The 24,552-nt window shown below is 39.0% G+C and overlaps 1 protein-coding gene across 2 annotated transcripts in view; it reads right to left on the bottom strand.

Annotated features, from left to right (window-relative positions):
* Positions 1-2,548: 2,548 nt before the first annotated feature.
* Positions 2,549-24,552, bottom strand: part of GPR158 (G protein-coupled receptor 158) — a 185,883-nt gene continuing 163,879 nt past the window's right edge. Inside the window, exons 8-12 of one of the 2 annotated variants that reach the window (XM_088065160.1) lie at positions 15,096-15,234; positions 11,014-11,119; positions 8,985-9,131; positions 7,411-8,233; positions 2,549-7,284 (exon numbers count right to left, since the gene is read on the bottom strand). In XM_088065160.1, coding sequence (XP_087921286.1) covers positions 6,779-7,284; positions 7,411-8,233; positions 8,985-9,131; positions 11,014-11,119; positions 15,096-15,234 — 1,721 coding nt within the window. In that variant the 3' untranslated portion in view covers positions 2,549-6,778. Of the gene's footprint in view, positions 8,234-8,984; positions 9,132-11,013; positions 11,120-15,095; positions 15,235-24,552 lie in introns of both variants that reach the window. The other variant, XM_005518734.2, reaches the window with a different exon arrangement.

The raw sequence follows: 24,552 nt of genomic DNA, 5'->3' as shown, positions 1-24,552 counted from the left end.
TAACCTAATTCGTACATTCAGAAAGCTAAAATCCAGTAATTTCATGGTAAAATGTCCAGGGTTCATTTGTCTGTATATTTTCAGTAACTAAAAGAGCTAATTCATAAATAAATAAAAAAAACCAAAACAGCTGCATAAATGGAGAGACAATATTTTATCTTCCAGGTGTTAAAAGAACCAGAAGATTGAATATTGCAACATGATGGCAGCTTGCCAACCCAGTGAAATAATCCATATATTTTACTAAATTTCAAGCATTGCCAAAGCTAATTTCCAAGTTGATGAAAAAGGTCCTTCAGAATTGGAAAAAGTTGGCTTCAACCTGTCAGAAATCCTGTGTTATTGTAAAAAAGCACATCCAGCTTGAAATAACTTCTCTACAGACAGGCAGGCAGACCTGTAACCCTGAATCAAAACAACTGCCTTTTTGAAGAATTGCATTCACAAAACCTTCCAAAATTTAGAATTACTTTAATGGGTCCCTCAGAATCCAATCCAGTACTGATTTTTAAAAAAATCCTCAAATTACTAGAGAAAGACATTACAATTTTTATAGGGTTTCTTTCAACTGTGCACCAGCTCAAGTACTCACTAAACACAGGCAGGAAAACTTCCCAACTGGCTCTTAACAAAATTATTTTCTTCATAACTTTGTTACCATGGTAACTCTGGGCTGTGGGGTCAGAGGAAAAGCCAAATGCCTTTCTATTTCAGCAGCTGGTGTTTGTTAGGAGGGCTTGCCCAGAGTTTCATGTGATATAAATGAATCTGTGTCCTGTGCTCCTGGGTGGGAGTTGGAGCTGCATGGTATCTGCCTACAGGCTTTCCAGAGGGTGATGGAAGAGCACGTTCTAGTACCAAACACTCTGCATAGGATGATAGGTTCCTTCAGCAGGTCTCCAATCCAACCTGCTGCCCAAAGCTACAAGATCAGGGCTTTATCCAAGAAAAGCTCCAAGGATGGGAAAGGCACAACCTCTGAGTAACCTTCTCCATTGTTTGACTTCTCATGGTAATGGTGAAAAAGTTTTCTGAGTATTCTTTCTGAACCTCTCCTTTTTGAGTCTATGCCTGCATCTGTGTTTATCCCACTGTGCACCACTGTGAAGAGCCCATCTTCTCCATACCCCGCCCCTGGGTGCCAGGCTGATGGACGGACAGCCTCTCATGGCTGTGCAGGTACAGCCACAGTTTCTTCTCATAAAATGTAACAGGAGAAGAAAGAGTGTGCGTGAAAATACATCTCTGGATGACTTCCAAAGCCACAAAACTGCGGAAATAATTTCCTTACTTCTTAAAACCAGGGAAAACTTTAGAAGTGGAGCTCAAAAGGCACCCAGCCTGAGAGAGCTGGGTGAGAGAGAGCAAAACTTCCCTCAGTTTGAGCTGAGCATCCTGAAGTGAAAAATCTCCAGGCCTTGTGTTTCTGATATCTGGACTTCTTGCTTTCAAAGGACTTGTATAGGAGTTAATTTAAAGAACATAAGTAATTTCCCTTCCCTTCTTTCCAACCAGGAAACCCTGGGAGGAGAGGTACGTGTGAACACAAATGCCCATGCAGGAATCTACCAGGACTTGTACATCAATAATCAGTCATTAAAAACCACCAGGATGACAACTAAAAATAAACTAAGTGAGCCTAAATGCAGATATAATAATGTATAAAGGTTGTGCTGGATGAAACGTTCATGTGGCACCATACCGAGCAGTGGGTGATTAAAGTGAGGGAACTGGGTGATTATGCAAAGAGAACTATACTACTTATGAGCCATCTAGAGGTTAGGGATCTAAGAGTTTTCTATCCACCATGTTCAGGGATCTTGACGGATTTGTCTTCCATGACCTCTCCAATGCTTTTTGAACCCGTGATATGCACAGTGATCTGTTAAAATGAGCTCCACAATTTATTTATGACACATGCAGAAGAAAACTTAATTTACATTAAGCTGCTGCATGATGGCCTCCCTGGGTGTAGTTCCTACATGACAAAATCCAGCAAATTCCAGACTCCTAATTACCTTTCAATCATTCAAAATTTTTATAGGTCTCATCCTTCTTTCTTCGCTATCTCTCTCCCAAGGTAAACAAGTTGGACTTGCACAGCTGCCATTCTCTGTCTCTCATCTTTTTGTTCCCATTCTTTGTATCTTTCCTATATCTGTTAGATATTTGAGGTGAGGAATTTAGGCATGTAAACACATAGTACAGATGAGCTCCAGGATTTTACAACGAGATCATAAAATGCCATCTACTTATCTCCTCTTATTTTCTAACACTGTGGTTACCATTAAATTCAAAAGAATATAGAATGGACTCAACAATTTTGACCTCAAAATTGCAACCACTGAGAAAACAAATCTATTTCCTTAACATGAAATCTTGAACATAATACATATCTGCTCTGATGAAAAGGGAAAATCCAGAAAATGATAATGGCATGATCTGATCATAGAAGCTGTGAAGTTAGTTACTTTACAAGTTTGATGGGAAACTCATTCAGTTTGGATCAGCAAGAACTTCAGAAAATCACAACACAAAAGCCTGCAGACAGATTTAATATAAATGTGCTTTATTGCAGAGAAGTTACATTATTTACATGCTGCAACACATTACAACATAAATCTATCAAGTATTTCATGGTGGATGCTGTTGGTTGCCAGATAACATTGTCATAAGAACCACATTATAAAGTGAAGAGACTTACAGCTTTATATACTCTACAACTTGGAGTAGCTAAAATTTTAAAAGTCAAAGGCAGTGTTTGCTCAGGCCTGCCTGTTGTCATATGCATGCAAAAGCCTAAGGAGAGCAAATATAAATGTCTTGTTTGGTTTCAGGTCTATGATGCCACCAAAGCTGATGATAGGTGTGTACTGATTTATATTTTAAAGCACATAATCTTGCATAAATTATACAAGTCTAATAAGATTGGTATAAATCTAATTATTTATAAACCATGGCTTAGAAATAAAGGAGATATGCAGCTTGCACATGCATTTAGAAGGACAACCTAGCAAATGTTTGTGACCTCCATGTTTATTGTCTTTCCTCTTAACAGATCTGCTAGAAAACATCTTTATAACATCTTTACTCTAGAGTTGCACTTCTCTTGGCTGAACAATGACAATGAAATTCCAGAAAAAGACATCTAAGCAATCTAGTCAATATATGCTGGTGGAGAAAAATCTATGAAATACAAAACATCATTTATGTCTAACTTAGTATGTCTTCATTAAGCAATGCTTCTAGCAGCATCATAGTGAAATAGGATACTTGAGTGAAGTTTGGCCCCTCATTTTCTTAAATGTGAAATAATTTAAGTCCCAATTGAATCTGTAGGCCAAAGATTACTTGCTTAAAAAACTGGGGAAAGCTTTTTTGTTTTCTAAAGTTTTCCAATTGTGTTAGTCTTAGGGTATGTGACTACAATGAGCCTAAAGAACCACAACAGACAGTTTTTAAGAAGTGAGGGAAAGGGTCAGGATGAAAGAAATCTAAACCAAAGGAGAATCTACAAGCCAATGCCTTCCCTGGTTAACCAGCCATCGCTTTTTGCCTGCTGTGCAGCTGGGCTGTTTCACACCAGCCAAGGAGTGGGCTTTGTTTCTGTGTTTCTAATGAAGTTATCTTTCGAAACAGAAAGAAAGGGAAAAGAAACTGAGCAAATACAGATACAGAGCGGTGGCACAGACACAGTCATGCACGAAGGGCTTGATCCTGCCAGGAATGCAAGGGGCAGTGGTACTGCGTGGACACTCTGCCGATGTGGATCCCCTCATCCTTGGTGCACAACGCACCCCTACACGGCTCCTGCAGAGCAGGGCATGGGCAGTGTGGCCTTGCCCAGCTCCGAGGTAAAGGATGGAGGATCAGATGAGCAAGGGCACGAAGGCTGGTGCCTCCTCCTTGCAACCACCTGTCTCCAAGAGGCAGTGAGTGCATACAAGTATCTCCTTCCATGATCCCTCCATGGATGTCCACTTCTAACCTCATGGTCAGGCTTCCATAAGTGAGTCAGGGCAGCCTGCCATAAACTGTACCCCAATCCCAATCCCAAAAACCACTGCTGACACTGCAGAACTTCCCTTCAAGGACAGGAGAGCTGTGAGATGGTCACCATTTCAGCAGCTTTAAAACTGTGTATTCCTCTGCACACAGGGTCAGTGTGCTCCTGGAGGCCTCGCAGAAAGCTCTTTTCCTAGGATAGACTTCTTCCCATGGAAATACAGGGTTATTTTTTCTTAGAAAAGCTGATCAAGACCCACTGAAGCTGACAAGACAAGTTACAGACAAATCCCGTGAGTGTCTGGGACTGGGAAGGGAGAATCTGAGCACACCAGGTCTAATCCCAGCTCTAAGGACGGAGCTGGATTTGGGCTGCACACAGGATGCCAGCGGCACTGTGTGTGCAAAGAGGGTGCACTGATGTCCAAAGCACCCAGACTCATATGCCTGACTCCCTTTCCTGTGTGGAACAGGGATTCTGGGTTGAAGGGTCCCAGTCAGATCTCCTACACCATAATTGTGCCCTACAAAAGAGGGGTGGGAGAGTCAGAGAAGCCCAGGGTAGTAAAGACCTAAGTCAGCACATCCCCATGGTGGAACTGAGCACTATCCTAGATGACCAGGCTGGCTGGGGCAGTTCAGTCACTTAATCTGGAGCTAATGAGCAGAATTTATAAGTGAGGTAAGATTTTTAGACAGCACCAAGACCTGAGTCAACTTGTCCCCAGCTGGCTCAGGTGTTGGCACATTCCAGGTTTGGGCTTAGCAGCGGTAGTAGGAAAATCAGATCCATCTTGATCTGTCAGTCTAGACATGCCCATAGACTCCTCTCTTTTTTAAAGGACAGAAAAAGTCCCTACTCATGCCCAGGTTGTCTAAGTCCCTCTGCTCATTGCATTTTATCTTAAGCCACTTTTTCTATGATGCCACAAAAATCAGTTTATACTACATACGTATATGTGCATGTGTGTATTAGATATGACATTTATATATATATATTAAACATATATAAATATCTATTTTTATATATATTATATATATATTAAACAACACATTCTATTCAATCATCCATCTTTCATGTTCTTCCACCGGATCCCATCACTTCTCTCAAATTGCACAAGTTCTTTAGGACTGAGCTGTCTTTGTTTTGGAGTACACTCCATATATAGCCAATTCCTGAGAACAGCACTTTACTGGTACAGCATTGAGACGGCTGGGGCTGTTTCATTACTACTGATACTCCTCAGAACTGTTCAACATGTCCTCAGGCCCTGATTGTGAACTGTCACTAAGACTCCTAGTCGTGAATGGGCCACCTGTGAATTAAGCTTATATGCACAATGAGGACTGCAGCTATTGTTGAAAAGTAGCACTGTATCAAACACTAACTTTTACTGTAAATGTACATATAAATTTTAAAAAGTCAAAACATTTTGGGGGGTTGGAGAGAGATGTCATCATTTCTGTTCCCAGTATTGCTTAATGGGGGAAGAGTAATATTTTGGAGTTCTCTCCTCACTCCAAGAGCCAATTTTTTGAGGTTTGCCAACAGGGATAAACAGTACAGCGTTGTTCCATAAACAAGACTTCTCCCAGAGCTGCTTGGTTTTAGTAAAACAGGTGATAATTTCTGGGGTATATTCATTGCCATTCTTGCTTATTTAACAGGATAGGTTCAGTATGAAATAATGAACAAGATCATCACTCTCACTGTTTAATGTAAGATTTCTCGTCTCTTAGATGGTATTTTCCAATTAGTAACAAGAACCCAGAGAAGTTGTCCTAGGACTTACCAGTATATGCAGCTAAGACAACTGAATTTCCACAATTAACAAAGTCTATGAGCATTAAAAGGGAAGTGCATAACCTACTGCATATAAAACCCCTGAATAATACAGTATCAAATTATAAATAACAGAGAGTAAACAAAAAAAAAATCAATATATAAATCACATGAAAGAAAAAAAAAATAATCTCCAAAGCCCAAAAGAATTTCTCAATACGAATTACAGCTTCCATAGCCAGTGAAAGATTACTGCATTTCTATATGTAAACAAAAAGGTCTACAGCAGGTATTTTAACTTGCAATTAGAAGGAAGTATCTGCAGATTGCATAAATATGCTGTTGTGTCACATAATATCAAAGTTATTTGCAAAAATTATACAATCTGGAATGCTTTAATATGAGACACAACAATGTACTTAAACACATGGTAATAAAAATGAAAGCAATCATTTTATAAAGTATTTTTGGGATGCATTGAGTTAGCAGTGCTATTTTGATTAAATATGTAAAGTGAAAAGTCGTCACTTTAATAAGCTGCTCGTTGATACCCCCTTTTGTGACCAGGACATTTTCTGTGTCCCACTTCTGCTGGATCTTTAAAGTCCCAAGGGTGAATTACAGCCAGTTACGGCATGCAGAAATAATTTGGTTAAGATCTACACTGTGCGTTTGCTATCATCTTATTATTTTTTCTTTTAAAAGAGAATTGATTTCACAAAGGCAGATTTCTTTCATTGACACAGTAAAATCCTTGGAGCAGGGACCATATTCTGGGCACTGCTAATCACATTATTGGCACTCAACATATAAATAATAACAACAATAACGATAATTTACTTTGCTTAACTCCTACTTATTTATAGTGCTGATTCCCTTAATTTAAGTGATGCTCCTTAGGAATTTTCAGATCCTTTTGGCCTAAGTCCCCTCTGTCTTTCCTGTTGTCTGTCTTCTCAATGTTGCTACTCTCCTCAGTCCGAAAGCCTCTTATTTTCGAGGTGCTGCTGTTTTATTTGCACTTATAGCAGAGGTGTTCAATAAAGCTACACTTCTTTCTGCATTTGGTAAATCTGCTGTATCATACTCCCAAGGGCAGACTTCAGCTCGAGATGCTAAAGGTTGCTGTAGGTAACTACTTGGCTTATGGGAGTTAGATGAAAGCACATTTCCCTCAGAAGAGGCAATTTTTTTCTGTTCAGCCAATTTATTGAGGTTTTCCTTTTCTGCTGTTTTCTGGGGCAGCTCCTCCTGCTCCCCAGCACGGGTATTAGGTGTATATCTATTAACATTCTCACACTTCAGCCCAGGAGAGACCTGGGACTTGGAATTTGACTGATTTTTCTCATTTTCAAAGATCTGCTGCTCTTGTGTCTCCTGAGTGGATGCTTCCACCTTCTCTGAGCTCTTCTGATTTGACTGTTGGTGCCCCTCAGGTGTCTTCAGCTTATGATGAGTCTTCCCCTTTGGCTGGGAAGGGTGGTTTTTCTCTGGCTCTGAGGAAGCAATAGATACATGTTTTTGAGCTTTAGAGTCAAAAGGCACAGGACCAGGAATTTGGTCATATATCTCCCAAGGACAAACTTCTCCTATGTTGAAATTTTCCTTGTGAAGAGACTTACCTGGGCCTGTGTCTGAATTTGCAGGTGTTTGACTAACCCTTTGCTGTTTAATAATTCCAGATTTATGGGTTTTCTTTGTTTCCTCAGATTGGGTAGAGTTTTTCCGGTGGGAATCCTTATGTTCCCCTTTATCGGAGGCTGAGTGCTTTTTGCTAGCCTCCTTACCCTTCTGCTGAGATTTATGAGATTTAGTGCTTTCTTCTAGACTTTGTGTTTTACCTGTTAGTCCCAGAGTCTTTTCCTTGGCACTAGCAATAACACTGAGGGATTTTTGTAACACAGATGTTCTTGGATGCAGAGGCTTCTTATCGGCACTTAAATTATGCGCACTTACAGATTTGCACACCAAAGGGACTGATTCAGTGGAGACAGCTTCAACTTTTTCAGGAGTGTTTTTGGCTAATTTGTTACCATTCAAGGAGTCCAGAAGTGTTTTCTCAGCAGCTATAACTTCTGCACTTTCTGTAGTTAAGCCATTTGGTTCTTCTGTTTGATCCCTAACATGATCGTAAGTGCTGTGGGACTTTTTTAAGGAAAAGACTCTGTTTTTCAAAGTCTCTTCTTTTGGCTTTGCAGAACTTGTGGAATCTGGTGGGTTTTTCTTCAGTGTGGCCAAGTTCTTCACAGCACTGTGCTCCATCAGGTCCTTCTCATCCCTGGAGCACTGCCTGGTGACCGTCTCGGGGATTTCTGTAATGCGCCGCATTATCGAGCGCCCCAAGCCCTTTTTAGAGCACCTTTTTTTCTGGAGATGTGGGTTATTAGCAATCATCTTTTTCCTTTTATAGATTTCAAGCTGAGCATACAGTTTCTTCAACTCATCCTGCAAAGCAAGTGAATGGCAAAACTAGTATTTAGACAGTGAATACAGTCAAACAAGCAGCCTGATGAATGCAAGACCTATTGCTCTAAAAAAGGCATTAAACTCATTTCACTCTCTTTTCTAATTCTTGAATATGTCATTTCTCCATCAACTTGAATCACATTTCTTTCCACTTAAAAAAAAAATAATTCAACCCTCAGGCACAAACATGTTACTTTCCACAGCATGCACACTTCATTTATACTATTTCAGATTTTACAGTGCTGTAGTGTATGCTTTCCTGCTGAACTCTATAGTTGTTTTTTGTTCTCAGAACATAAGGCCTTTAATCATGTAAAGTAAGAGTAAAGTAGTTTTCTCCATTAATCAAGTTTTTAAAATTTTATCTTTCTAGTTATGTATGCTTATGCATATGTTACATACAAATGACTAATTAAAATGAAACCAAAAGCTGTTTGCACTTCAAGATAATTCAAAGAATCTGTAAACAGAGTAACAGCTCTTGCTGAGGATGATTCCTCCTCCTTGGCCACCACTATGACTTTTACTACAACTAGTAATGCAGCATCTCTTCACACTCAGAAATACTTCCCACAACAGTTTACATGACCTGATACCACAATCATAAAAGATCTAAGCTGGAATTTTCCAGCTGGCATCTGCAGAGAGAAACAAATGCATGCAAGTTGGAGTTTTCTTGTAGGAAAGAGTGTTCTTGAAAATGAATGCTATTTAAATGAGTTATATGTACCCGAATATCTTCAGGATCCAAACTGTGTTCACTCCATGCTGAGTTGATACTGCTGTTCAGATAGGATCCCGACCGACCCATATCAAGCTCATCTTCATAAGCTTCTGTAGCTATATCATCTCTTGGGTTATTGCTTGAATGTGAAAACTGCAATAAGTATTCACAAAGAATATGTTGCCATGAGTGCAGAAGTTTACTTCAACATCAGTGCAAGAGCTTACAACAGTTTTTTATGGTACAACGTCCCTTCTATAGATTTGATGTGATTGTCAAACTCAAAACATTACTGTAAACTCCACTGGCTTAAGTAGTGTCCTATGGAGTCTCAGTATTGTATGGAAGAAACTCTTATTAATGATGGCTGAACTTGTTAAATCTTAGAGATTTGCATAAGGAAAAAAAAATCCTACATATTTTGATACTTGCTTGAACCTCTTTAAATGGCATTTCAATTAAGCTGGCATGAAAACAGACTTTCAGACATTATTTCCAATTAGGCTGCTAAAACAGTAAGACACTATTTTATACCACATACATCTTAACAATCCTGCAGAAAGCAGTTCTCCTAATTTAGATCCTAATCCTGAAAAGGGAGACATAAGGTGGAAAAAATAAAGAAAGAAACTAGTGAAAAAGTAGACTACTTTTTTCTTCTATGTTTTACCAAATCCTTGAAACAGGTGTTGGAGTGAGGTTGTCATTATTGCTTTGTTCATATTGAATCACTCATGTGAAGTTACTATTGTCCACACAGTCATCTGTGCTCAGGACTTCATGAATAGAACTAAACCTTGTGAATCTTAATTCTCTGAATTCTTTGGTATGTTGGAAGAAAAGCCTGTGTAATGTAACACAGATAATAAGCTAAAAATGAAAATGTTGATCAGTAGTTATGAGTCAGCTTCAGAAAGGTCAATAAATTTTCTAGGCTAGTTTAGAAAGACACCTCTGAAGATATGTAATAAAGTACATGAATATAAAATAGAAAAGATAAGATTATTGCTGAAGACCAGAAAAGTAATTTAAAATAAAACAAGGTTATGCAGTGTTAAGGCTTCACAAATGAGTCCCTTGTCACGACTGTTCAATGTACATATATTTGACAGTCATCAGCAAACTCTGTTCTGACACACAGGAAAGAGGCAGGAATAGCAGCTTCATTAACCTGAAAATTCTATCAACCTGAACTGCTTAATGCTCTTTCTTCACCTTTACTGCTATTTGGACGCTTGAGCTTTTGATTAATGATTAGTCATTTCAAAACCCATTAGAGTCATTCCTTTTACTGGGGTACTGTCCTAAGAAGGAAGTTCCACTCCATTCCTGGGGACTGTGGTTAGGGACAGGAGGAGCCACCCGCAGATCTCCTGCCCCCGGTGAGACGACGCTGGGGCTTCGCTCCAGTGGTGCCCCCTCGGGACGTGTCCCAGCTGCAGCTCAGGGGTTTCTCTGCTCTTCCCTGACTCCTTCCATCACCATCGACTTGTGCCCCCACACACCTGTCTTGGGACCCAGCACTGCTCCTGGCTCCCTGCCATGGCCACGTCTCCTCCCAGTGGGCAGCATCTGTCTGTCCCAGGCTCTGCCTTGCAAAGGGTTCTCCTTTTTCAGCCTGTACTGCCTGGTTTAAAGAACTACCTCCCTATCTCATGGCTAGTCCAGCCTCCTGATTCCAGTGTTTCTATGACCTTGCCTAAATTCTTTGTTTGATCTCAGCTAACTCTGGCAGCAGCATGGTCACACAAATACCTAAAAGAAAGCACAATTAGGCAGGATTCTTTCCTTCTTGTATTAATCACATCAACATTTAAGTACTTTAAACTCCTGGAATTTTGAAAGCTGAAAGAAAATTTGAAAATATATACTTTTTAAAAATAAAAACAATACAGCTTTCAAGGCAAAATAGCCAAATTCTACATCCTCCTTTTCTATCAGTTTCTGTAGATTTACACAGAATTGCTTCTGTGTAAATGGCAACATTTATCTTCCTCAGTCACGGCAAGAGAGAAGAGACTGCAGACTCAAATACCTTAGGGATCAGAAGTAGCCCAACGGTGACTGTCACAGTCAAATGTGTGTGTGCAAAGAACAGCATCAGCATCCAGTCAGACTGAAGTCTTGAAGCAAGAATGAATCTGAAAATAGAATTCAGGGTTGCAATTCACTGTATTTCTCCAGTGCATTATATTTAATATCTTTAGTATTCCTTAGGTTTCTTTTCACTGAATGGCCAAACACAACTGGTTTTGTTTTGTACTGCTTTCATACGGACTAAAAATTACATCCACACTCTTTCCCTATATGCTAAAATTTCAAAACAACTTTGAAAAAAACCCAAGCAACAAACCAAAACATAAAAAGAAACAACACACCTTAAATGATACTGTTTATTCCATCTTTCTCACTCTATTGAGCCGTCTTTTTGCTTTGTGTACATTGTCAGAGTTTCTTTGGCCTGAGTTATGCCAGCTTACGTGCATTAAGGAGCTGAAGGGATGGTTTTAGGTTAAGCACATGTACTATGATGAATTGCAGTGCACTTTATAAACACAGGATGTCCACAGATCACAGCTACCGAGTACAGCTGATAAGCCATCCAAGGGAGAACTGAACTGAAATGCATTTTAGCAGGGAGCAGAGAAATGGTCTTTACTGCAGGACCACCCAGCTCACTGCTGCGGGGTTCAGGAGCCTGTGAATGCTTGGAAATGAGGAGCTGAACTTCTCAAACAAAACATTTCCTTTCTAAAGGACTGGTGGAACAAGCGGAGCAGTTAAAGCTGAAGCATGCGTGGCTTGTCTGCTTTAGTGAGCCCCCAAAGACAGAGCAGTAAGCAGTGCAATGGATGAACAGATGTACTGCTGGCTTGCAATTTCCAGGTTTACAAAAATCATTCAGATAGAAATGACATTTGCTACTTATCCAAGTTCACAGATGCACATTTTGAAGAAGCTTTTGTTAACAGAAATAGTCTGGCATAAAACACTGGCTTACATGTTGCAATAATACAGTTATAATTACTTGTTTAATACTTTGTAAATGCAATATTTTATGAACACAACAAAATATTTCAGTTAATTAATTCCTAGAGAGATGTTGCTTTGGGGTGTGAGGGAATATGAGGAGTCTCAGGCCTGAGATTTAGCAAACTGAACACAACTGAATTGATGAAGATGACATGAGAAACTGATGGATGTAACAAATAACAGAGCAAAAAATGAACAGAAGTTACAGACAGCGCTGTAAAGGATGGCAGGATTTCATGGGTGGTTAATAGGGAGTAATTGGAAAGATGGCCAAACTTCACAGGTAATTGAAGGACCTTTGAGGAAGCAGAACTTGCAAGGTCAGTGGCACTGATGTAACTATATCAGTAACAGCAGATAAGCTTGTGATTGCCTAGCTAATGGCATCACAAACACCAAATTGAGTACAGATGTAGCAAAACTGTGACCAATAGGAAAAAAATAATGAGAGTGGGTTGTTTATTTGGGAGAAGACAGGACTGGGACAGACAGGGTATAAGGTATGTGGGGGAAAAACAAGCATGGAAAGAAGGGGGGGATAAAATGGCTAGCGAGATGTAAGCAAGTTGTCACTGAGCTCTGTACTTGATGTATCTCCCATCTTCTCATTAAATCCTTCTTATGTGTGACACCACTGTCTCCATGGTGCATATGTGATGAGCAAACCTCAGGCAGCAGGTGGGTGACCCTCCCTGGGAAGACCCAAAGCATCAGCCCAAGCCCAGCTGCAGAGGAGGAACAGGACCAGGCTGTGTGTGTTGGACCTGCAGTCACACACCCCTGTGGCCAGCCAGGTGCTGTGTGACTGCTCTGACATGGACTTGTTCAACCTGCAGTGCAACCAACAGCAGCCAGATCCATCAGACAGATGGGAGAAAGCACCCACATCCTGATGGCCACTGGATTTGGTTAACCCTTAACAGATCCAATCCTCAGATTTGGTGAAGGCTTTTTTGCTTGCTTTACGCTCGAGACCTTGACTGATTAAGGTATCCATGCCATACCGTGCCTCTGAATGCAATATCACATTTGTAGTAGCCATTCAGCCCTAGCAAAGATAGGATTTCTATCTGAATGAGATTTTTTCCATATAAATTTTGGGTTTCTCAGTAATATAAGAGAAAGAGCAATGCAGGAATTTAACAGTATGCTGATCTGAAGATAATCCATAATCCTCTGTTTCTGAAATGGGAATACTTTCAAAGGAAAACAAAATGTAAACAGTTCAAGGTTTTATTCTCTCATCAATCTTCTATGAGCTTTGGGAGTTTTCAAACTGGATGGCTGCCTTGTAGATGTCCTTCAAGGCTCCAGCACTTTCAACTTCATGACAATTCAGGTATGTCATATAAATCTAAATTTTACATTTCTGCCCTTTCAGTTGCATCCAGAACTTGGCAAGGAAGATGGAAGCAAAATGAAAAAAAAAAAAAAAAAAGTAAGGAAATGGATTAAGAGTTGTGCATGCAGAAATGGACATAATCTCAGAAGGGATCGTGTACATTTTTTTCAATCTTATCTATAAACACTACACACTATTTCTTCAACAAACCAGCATACATCAGAAAGATGGAAAAGAATCAAAACAAAATGTACATTAAGAAAAAAATTAGGAAGAATAGGATCAGCAGACCTTAGGCTACAGGCAGAGGATTGTCAATAAGACAAACTGAAAGACTGAATCCCTTTGTGTCTCCTTCGTAAGGCATTTATTAAGATGCCCCATATCCCTCTTTTCCCCTCTCTTTCATCCAGGGTTACTTGCTTCCTGTTCTATTGTTAAAAGAAACTTGCAGCCCACAAAATAGCTCTGAACTGTGTCTTCTAACATGGCTCAATACACAATTTAGGAATATAAATTAATGGGGGGAAAAGTGACTGAGAAGCCGTCATATTGGTTATAATAAACTCAAAATATTGTAAGTGAATTTTACATCTAACAGGAATTAAAAGAAGAATCGTTCCATCAAATAAAGATTTTAAAAAATAACTTTGCAGATGTTTGTGTTAGGGAGTACAGATTTTTAGTGTATGTGGGTGTAGAGATAGTGTTAGGAGAAGGGGAAGGAAAAAGAATGGCATGCTTGAAAAATGTAGTGAATTGTATAACAATGATAAGAGAAAAGAGCACAAGGAAGGAACAGAGATGAAGGGTTTGCTTTGCTGATGTTTACTCAGAAGAAACCACAAAAGCAAAAATCAAGGAGACAAGGAGAAATGTTAGTGCCAAGACAGACCAAGGAACAGAGAAGAGTAATTAAAGACTGTCAATGAAGCAATGTAAAATAAAATAAAAAAAAATAAAGAAAAATAAAAAAAATCTTAGTAAATAAAATCTCTTAGGAGGCAAAAGAAGGTGTAAGAATGTCAGAACAAACTCTTAAGAGAGTTTTTACAGGATGAGATGAAACTCATGTTATCTTGCTCTTTTGCATTTTCTATTTGCATTTTCAATTCATTTTTACAGGGTACTTTGTAGAAAAGCTAGATTTAGTAGAATTTCATGTAGCTCTAGCAAAGAACCTTATTTATTTATTACTACCCAAATAATTTACAAGTATGAAACGTAGGGCTCATTATAGATTTTAGAAGAAATATGGGTCTTATACTACTGATAAAGCATCATATGCAGAACAATTTTTTTATGGCAGCATATAAAACACCATGCTTCATGCCCAAACCAGTACAATAACCTTAACATATAGCTGCAGCTCATCAATCTGTGACACACCAGCAAAAGTTCATACAAACCAACATTCTTACCTGCTGTTTTTCTAGGGATACAAAACAGTGAGCGGTATGTAGATGACTGAAGACAGACAGTTGTTTTGCTATACCTAATTTATCATATATACTGAACTTTGAGCCAAGAAAATATCACATAACTATACTGAAGAAAACCCTAATTATAAAATTTCGAATTTTTGAATCCCATGGGAACAGTTTTTGTTAAGCACTTAATTTGCAGAAACAAATATTTATAAGACCTTCTATTATGCATCCTATCCCATTCACCCACTCTAAGTTGCACCATATGAAACCTGAAAGATAAATGGTTAATTACTAGATCTACAGATCACTTGCCTAATTGTATGGAATATAGCAGAGATAATGAGCTCATTGTGAACTGCAACTGCCATATAACGTGGCTCATGAAATGCTGATGGGACTGTCCGCACTGCATAGCAGAGATAAACACCCCACAAGAGGAATAAAAATTCAGCTGTGAGAAGAACAAAAAGAAATAATCTGAAATTAGTTTTATAGACGGAAGGAAATTTGAAGCACTACAGTATCTTCTGTATGTGTGAGTATCTATGCAAAGACAATACACATGTATATAAGTACACACATAGGCATTCAAACTCTTTTGGATATTATCACTGTATATGATATATTTGATTTTAATTTTACACATCTTTTTCCAGATCAGGAACCTCGGCATTCATGGTATCTCAGTTTTTCAACTGACAAACTTTGAGACAATACCTAAAAATGTCTTGTTTGTTTTTATAATAAGTACTACAGAAGTCTGACATCACTTCAAATACTTTTAATTGTAGCTATGGTTCTTTTTAGAGACAGATACAGTGCTACTACCAGACTATATGCTTTTTAAGACAACACTTTCATTTCAAAGGTTTATAACTTAGATAAAACAACATATTTTGAGTTTAAAAAATTCCTCTGTTCATGATAGTTAATTTTGCTGGTACCCATAATATGATGAGTCACTTCTGAGAGTCTAATGGACTTAAAACAAATTATGTGTTTCTGTTAGGTGAAAAAGGAGTAAAGGAAGAAAGGTGTCTGAATCAGCCTAAAATATTCAGTTAGAGCTAGCTCATCTGCACCCAGCAATATGCTGACTTCAGCTTCCAGCGGACAGCCTGATGAGATATCATTTTGATCTTCATATGAATGAAGTGATTTCCTAACCATCTTGAAAAACTCCCAGGAAGAAAACCCCTACAGCTCTGTCATGTAGTTATGAATAGAGCTGGTGCCAGTCCATCTTGCCTTGCAGTCTGGGTTGACAATGCCTGGAAGTGTTTGAGTGTCACCCAGCAACGTGCAGTTCCATGTTAGATCCCTGCAATGCCAGCACTGCTCCAGACCAGCTTCACTGGAACTGTGATCCCATTGTTACTCATACACTTTTGTCTTGTTGAATTCTTGCAATAAAAACTATAATTAAATGCAGTATAATAGAAAATTAATTATTTTTCAGACTTATTTTTGCCAATGTTTTTTCTATAGTGTAACTAAAGCTGGTGATCAGTGACATCACCCTTTGGAAGTGATCAGCAAATAATTACTGGTCTGCTTTCAGTGATGACACAAATGCTTGTAAGCCCCACCAGACTGAAATATAATATCAGCACTGAGTTCACTGAAATGGGAGCACCTGTTCTCATTAGAACAGGTCCGCCAGCTCCTCCACTTTTAGTAGTCCATGAATGCTGTAACTTACCTATAATATATTGTTATACCATTTTGAGACTCTAATTTTGCTATTAATTCCAGCTAAAATCAGTAAGACACAGGTCTGGATAAAATGAATTCAGTTACATCGATCTCTCTATACTACGACAAGAGTTCAGTTTTAACTCTTTGCACATTTCTTAATGAAAAATGTATGTCCTATCTCCAGGATCATAACTTTTATTAGAACACATCCTTTACAGACCCAACAGCCTTACCAGTTACATAAACCCAAACATCTGAAGGAATATAATCGATCCAAATGGCTGGTTTTGTGTTCTTCCTCACCAAATCCTAACAATAATAAACATTTTGTCTTTTGACTAAGTAATAGTAGGATTTGAGGCCTTACTGAGTGTCAAAATGAAAAAAATCTTGGTATGAGTCTTCTGAGACTGTGTATCCCAGCCTGGTCTTGAGCTTAACAAAAGCACACATGTAAGTATGTTTTTCTCAAATTCCTCACAAACTTGGGAAAACTGGACGCTACTTCCATTTAATTTCTAGAAAATTAGCTATGTTATAAGTGAAATCTATCATTTTAGTTTCTTAAAAACTCCTGCACAGAATGGCTTACCAAGCCATCTTGATCCAGAAGTCTTTCCTGAGCAACTGGAATACAAATTTGGCTTCAATGGAATAAGAATAAAGAAAATTTTTACAAATCTCCGCGGCTTGGGTTTTTTTCTTTAGGTAGTTGCCTCACGTATGCAGAATCATGGCACTGAAATGTACTGCTCTTTAAATGACTCTAATTTACTGCTTTAATTGCTCCATAATGATTTAGTAGAAATTGAAAAGCAGAAAATTGTTAGAATTAGGCTGCTAAAGCCAGATCACTATATCTTACTGTCCTGTCTTCTGTGGAAATCCTTCATACTAACACTGTTCAGCAGGGCTCCTCTAACATGCCAGACAATGCCTATTTCCTCACATTCTGCCTTTCATCCAAACTTCTCCTGCTCCCCAACATGAGCAGCAGAACTGAATAGATGAGCTAATTGTGAAATAACAAGCACACTCCACAAAACCACCTATGGTCTGTTCCTCCTCTTTCTCAGCTGTAGTGGGAAGAGCCCCAAGTTTCTTTCTGACTGAAAAGATCAGTTACAAGTGCTAACAGAGGCTGACAGTTTGAAAAGGTTTGGCTTTCAATGAAATTAAAATACTCATGTAAAATTTCATATGCTGAAAGTATTTTTATTTGAACTAAAGAGTGAAGGCCAAATTTTGCTTACTTTTAGAAGAAAAAATAAAATTGCTGTAATTTTGAATTAGTGGGGTTTGGTGTTTTGTTTTTTTTTATATAGAGCAAATAAAAATGGAAAAACCATACTTCCATTAAAAAAAACCAAAACAAACCCTCACAACCCAAACATTTCAATTAGCTGGGCTAAGTAGGAAAGCAGGTTGCATCTGATCTCCAAATCTGATTAATTCTGAAAAATTCAGTTTTCAGTTTCACAGTCATACTTACAAGGAGTTCTTAAGACAAGAGACAATTTCAAAGTATTAATGTACTGAAGCATAACAGTAGTTTGTACCATTCAGTGCATAATGCCTTTAGGAAAGCTTTACATTTAGAGCAGAGTTGGCATTCCTGTCTGCAGATAATAATTACTGTGACATCTGGTATGGAACACAAATACGGAAGAGCTCTTAAAACATAAGGTAAAATAACAGAGTTCCTTAACTTGCTAAGTCCAACATTACAATAATTTCGTCAGCAATGACAAAACAAAGCAGACTGATAGAAAACTAATTTATTATCTAAATCACTAATTAAACAGCCTAAATGTATCATGTAAAAGCTGTGTTTGGGGGGAAAGTCAGGTTCCTATAATTACCTACAGATTGTTAGTGCAATTTGCAACAAAAATCTGAAGGTGTTATGAATCTGAAGGTGCCATGTTTCCTACATCGCCTTTGTACTTTCTCAATATAAAGTAACATATTAATGTATTTATTACTCCAATGAATAAAAAACATATAAATAGCAATAGATGGATGGATGGATGGATGGATGGATGGATGGATGGATGGACAGATAGATAGATAGATAGATAGATAGATAGTTAGATAATTGAGTACATCTGTCCACCATGCAGCAAGGTTCCAATGTACAATTCATCTGTTGTTTATGGGACACTAGTGACTGTTTTGCACCAAATATCTTTAATGGTAAAATTCTGTGAAATGTGATATGAAATTTCTATTTGGCTTCCTGAATAATTTTCCAGTAAAAGTCTGGTGTAGAAAAGTGACTTTCTGACCACTAAAGGAATATCTTAGCATACTGCATACCTGTTGAAGAGCAAACTCAAAGCTCAAAACACAAGATCCTATGATTTAGCACAAGGCTTATAAATTTTCACATATTGAGCACAAAACCAAAAAACCTTCCTTTTCCCCTTTTGAAAAAATGATGGAATTTCTTAGGAGGGAGAGCAGACAGCTGTTCTCTGGACAGAAAATGCAGAGTCAAAACAATAAAACATAATACAGTTCTGAAAAAAACCTTGCAGTAGTTACTCTGTAATAGTCCAAAACAGGCATACAGATTTGGGAGAAAATCTCTGATAGATAAGAGGTTAAGAAAAGGCACAGTTGCTTCAAAGGCATATATGGATGCAGATATGAATGGAAAGTAGGAGATGAAAATGTAAAGTGACCTCAATATGTCATGTGCACAAATGAATTAGTCTTTAAATATCTCTCTTTAGTCACTACCTACTTCTTATCCACAGAACCTTTTATCTGGTCTTTGCATTATCTGATCAACCTGCTTCGTACATTCATTGGTGTTTAAAAATCAGGATTCATCCTTGTCTTCATGATGCTATTTATGTCTTTAGAAAATGAAGCAATTTGGAGCACTTAGCTTGATCATCCAATACAGTGGGCCAGACTTGCCTGATGCCACTGGCCTGTTACAACAAAGTGTGTGCCATGTCTGCTCACCTGAAATAATTTTAGGCCACTGCTCATACTCTGCATCTTCTGATAACGAAGGACAATGACATATGTCCACAGTCTGTGGTATGTATCTGCTTTACAGAAAAGGATGGACTCAGCGTTGTTATTTCTGACCTAATCAAACTTTCTCAAAAGATCTGGGTTAATAGATTTTCTAGGTTTTGCTAAACACTCAGTGGTTTGCGTTGCTGGAGCAGAAGGAAATCCCCACGTGAATCCATCTCTGCTTTCACTCCTGCTATGCAGATGTCTGCACTTCACCTAATCAAGGCTGCCTAATGACGAAAGCTCTGCAATTTGCTGCAAATGACATTTGGATGTCTACTGAATGACAGGAAAGACTGCAAGGGGGGAAAGTGGTCTAGCACACATGCACAACTGACTTCTAACTCTGCTTGTGCCTCAGGCTCCTATGAATATTAAAAAAAAACGCATTTGAGTCCCCATTCAATCCAAACTTTGCAGAGGTGATCATTTTTTACAGAAGTGGGAGAATTTTTCTTGCAATTTGGGTGCCAAATATGCATTCTTGCTGCAATTTGCAGCAAAAATAAGCATGCAGGGGCTGTATTTGTAACCAGTGAGACCATACAATTGTTGCAAATATATTTGACTAAGCTCTGTAACTGAACCAAAGACATTGCAACATGAACAACCATATTAAATGGACCATACAACCCTAATCTCACTGTGCCTCAGTTCTGCCTGTGTAAAATAGGGATAATGCCACCCTGACATTGCAGTACAACAGTGGAAATAAATTCACCCATATTTCTGAAGAGCTTAAGTCCTAAACTCTGGGTTTTCTTCCTGACATGGTCAGGAGAGGAAAGTAAATTATTTCAGACTGTCCTGGTTGTTTCTCAGCCCTCCTACCCTGGCAGAAATGCCTTTCTCTTCATTCTCTTCTTCATGTCAGCCCCTCAGTGAAGATGGCTGTGGGCTCCCTGGGGCCAGGACACCTATTCCTGGGCTCACTGGCACTCTGCTGTCCAGAAGCTACTTGCAAAAAGAAGACATCCCTGAAAGATTAAAGCCCATTTTCATGGGTTTTTATGAAGCTTTATGTCTGACTGCACTTACTTGTTTAAAAAGCACCACCACAGGCCAAAACCAGGCCACTGCTCCCCAGGGATGGTGACATAAAAAAAGCTGTGACTTGCCTAAGTTCAGTTGGTATTCTGAACTCTACACTGTTGGTAAAATAGTACTGTTCCAACAGTTATGCCATTTTCCCCCAGGTTTTAAGTTCTAATTACTGATTACCACTCTACTTACATCCATAACACGCTACGACAACCCATCTATTTCTCTACCACACTTCACTACATTTTAAATCCTGTTTACTGAAATAAAGTGAGCTATGGCTTTGGAAGCACAGCTCTTCCATCCGTTCATTCACTCAGGGTGCCAGCTGGAGCTGAGCATGCACCATTTTAAAACTGGAAAAAAATTGTGTCCTCGATTGCTCCTGTGTTGCCAGCCAACGCAATCTCTTTCTGCATCGCTGTGTCCAATCTCCCACCTGGAGAGTTGCACATGTCATAATGTCATAGGAGCAGCTTTTTTCTTCAACTGAAAGGATTTTCATATATTTCAATGAACTGTGATTACAAGTCTTTAGTCTTGAGTTATTCCTAGCAAATTATAAATTACCAGAGGTTTATCTGTCTCTCCCACCATATCTCAGCATCATTTTAATTAGCTATGCACAGCAATAAAGAGAGCTATTTGTGATGCAAGAATTGATGGTGGCAGATTCAGACTTTTTTTCCTCACAGAACTTCCACGGCCTGTGGCTGTGAAGGCTATGAAAGAAGAGTGGGGTCCTTGGGCTGGTGGGGAGGCACAGCACACTCTGTCCCCCACACCATCACAAGACTGCCTTGCAGGTCTACTCAAAGTGATGCAATGGACATGCAGACCATGGTCTATGGGTGTCCTAGAGATGGCTTTTGCTGGCAGTGGAGACATCCACTGACCTGTGTGTGAGCAACAGACCTAGGAGTCTCACTGCACTAAACACATGCCAGTCTCAGGTCTCTAGGAGCTTCTCTCATTTCTGCACTTCTTTTAGCCCCTATACTCAAGCACTTTCTTAATTCCTGTGCACAGATGTGCTGTCCAGCCTCATGACTTCCACAGCTCACTGTTGTTATAAAGTCAGCCGGACACTCTTGTCTCCACGTGCCCCATCATCCTCTTCACTTGTGTGTGGATGAAAGAGGAAAAAGAGGATCAGCTGAAAACTGGCTGAGTGTGGGGCCTCTTCTCTCACATCTTAAAGAGGATGCAAGCAAATGCCAATGGCATCCAAAGTACTTAAAATATTGGAAAGATTTGGAGCAGTAGTGTGCTCCAAAAAGAGTGGTGCAAAGACAAAAGGAAGTCAGAGCACCTTCCAGCCTCTCCTAAACCACAGGGGACTTGCAGAAGCAACTAAATGTGGCACTCACCAATACATAAACACGTGGCCCAGGCAACAAAGACATGGTTTCCTGTGCAGAAATATTTTGTCAAAATCATGCCTAAGTAAAGGGTATGGAATTTCACTTATCATGTAACAGGTAACAAGAAAAAGCAATGTTACTGCTGGGGGTAATGCAACTCAAACTGCAAAACCCGGGGGTGCCAGCAGCACTCCCCATCTTGGTGCAGTCCCTCATACTCTTCCAGGTTTACCTTATCCTAGTGACATAAAACTGTGCACAGTGCTGGTGATGTGGACTGTGGGAGGACTGCTGAAGAGGTGTACAGGGTGGCAGGAGGAGTGGTTCACAAGCAGAAAAGAGACAGAGCTGACGGCACTTTGTAAAACTGTTCTTTTCCTATCTCTGCTGCAAACATTTTATACAGCCCTGGTCGTATCACTTAGAATAAGCTTTTCACAAGTGATCACTATTTTTACATGATACATTTTTCGAGTATCTAATGTGAGAAATTAAGCCAGATCCACACCAGTGCTGAATTCTAAGCATCTCCTTGTTGTTCTTTCCACAGAGGAGACTATAAACAGTACTCTGAAAAACCAGTCCCTCGATGTGTCAAGACAGACACTGAAAATGGATAATTCTGGCTATAATATTTGTACACTGATGCTAAGGGGAACAGGTTTAAAAATGCCCATTTGAAAACTAACCGTTCTTTATCCATTGCATGCTCTGAAAAACACACCCCAAATATGGCATAGGGCCACATCAAATGGTGATAACAAAAAGAAATAATAATCACTCATTCACTAAATGCAGAAGAGGGCCTGTAGAAAATGTAATGAAGGGCCTCATAAGGATGTATTACAATGCTCTAGCTCAAAACTGTACAGGAAGTCTTGATGCCAAATTTTTCAGAGCCCATCCTGGCACTTCATGCCCTCTTTAGGTGCAAAGATTATGTATGTTAAATATCAATAATGAACAATGGGAAGGAGTTCTTCTGGGAACAGTCCAAAAATACTCACTTTGTTCCTTTTCCTGGCTGAGAGCATGCAGTAATTATGAGGAAGTTTCATATTTGAAACCCTCCTGATGCCCAAGACCCAAAGCATGACCTACAGATGTGTGGGCCATGGTAGCAGCTCAGTGCAGTGGAGCAGCACTGCTCTTGCTAGACAGAAATCAAACAGGTGCAGGGGAAAAATATCTCCATGTTTTTAGTTAATACCTGTCATTCGGTTCTGGTCTAAATAAAAACTAAAAAACACACACAGAATGCATGGGTGATTTTTAAAAACTTCCCTATCCATTTGGGGTGAAACTGGCCCTGTTGAAGTCAAGAACATCCACCTGTTAAGATTCCACCTCTGCTTTCTGTGCTTCTGCATGCATGTTTATGTCCCTGCCTGTCTTTGTCTCCTCCCTCGGGCTTTGTTCATTAAACTTATTATATTGTCTCTCTTTCCAGTTTCTGGGAAGCTCTTTTAAATCATGTGCCAATATCTGTTACACTTACAGGATGTTTTTCCCTGAGGATAAAGAGTAATAGCTTGATTTGCAACACTGCAAGCCCTTAGGTACTAGAATATCACTTGGTATATCACTTGGAATATCACCAGGTATCACTTGGAGGTGTTTTCTAAGTCAAAATCTGATGGTGACAGGTACAGGTATAGAATATATTCAGGCCATAAGAAAAAGGCTTTGTGGGTGAGTATTTTCAAGGCCTCAGGTCTTTCTCTGCAGTCTCAGACTGTCAAGCATGCCATAGCTTTTCCATGAGACAGATGCCCCGACCTTGAAAGGGATGCAGAAACTAGCACAGTGGAAATAAAAGAATAAGGCAAGTGACAAATAAGCTACCCACAAGTATCCAACCCTAAAGAAAATACACACTAACTTACAAACCTGAAGGAAAATTCACAGCAACTTACATTACATTATGTAGATAAAATAAGATTTACTGAATGCTAATTTTTCTCATCAGCGTATCACAGAGTACAGAGGCAATGCCAGAAATGGTGATAACCATTGTGTGTAAGTCCCTATGTGTCTCACAGAGACCATCCTCTTAAACTTAATGGAAATGTAAATATAAAACATTCACTGCAATAAAAGTCTCCGGAGATAGAGTCTAAGTAGCGTGATTAGTGTGGAAAATGCTTCATAAATCCCAATTCCAATAATCACTGGTAGCATAAAGGATTCATCTCATTATGACTTTGTAGCAGAGCCTTGTTAATTCTCACTTCACTAATCTGTGACCTTGAAAATTCCCTGTCCACATTTCAGTGAAGTGTTGACAGCTGAGTGAAATAGGGAAGTATTCCAGCAAGGGCTACAAGTGACAGAATATATCGCAAAATGCTCGCTAGATTTATATAAAATACTGTGCCTGAATGAATAAAATGAAATATCAAGTCTTTCATAAATTGCCATCCACTATTCTTATTTTAGCATTTGAAATCAAAGAGCAGAATCTATCAATTAATTTATTAGACATTATATTTTGCAAGGCTGCTGCCATAGGAATAAAAGGAGTTCTGTGTAAAGGACATTACTTCTGATATATTTCTGAGATGAAGCATATAATTTTGGGATGAGTTCCTATTGACTAAGCTTTTCAGGCCATTATTGGCCATAAAAAT

This window comes from Pseudopodoces humilis, chromosome 1, assembly GCF_049639895.1.
Source record: "Pseudopodoces humilis isolate 2021_Gansu_Grassland_sample_001 chromosome 1, ASM4963989v1, whole genome shotgun sequence".
NCBI classification, from domain to species: Eukaryota; Metazoa; Chordata; class Aves; order Passeriformes; family Paridae; genus Pseudopodoces; species Pseudopodoces humilis.
Note: the sequence above shows the minus strand (reverse complement) of the source record. Positions and strands in the feature narration are given on the sequence as shown.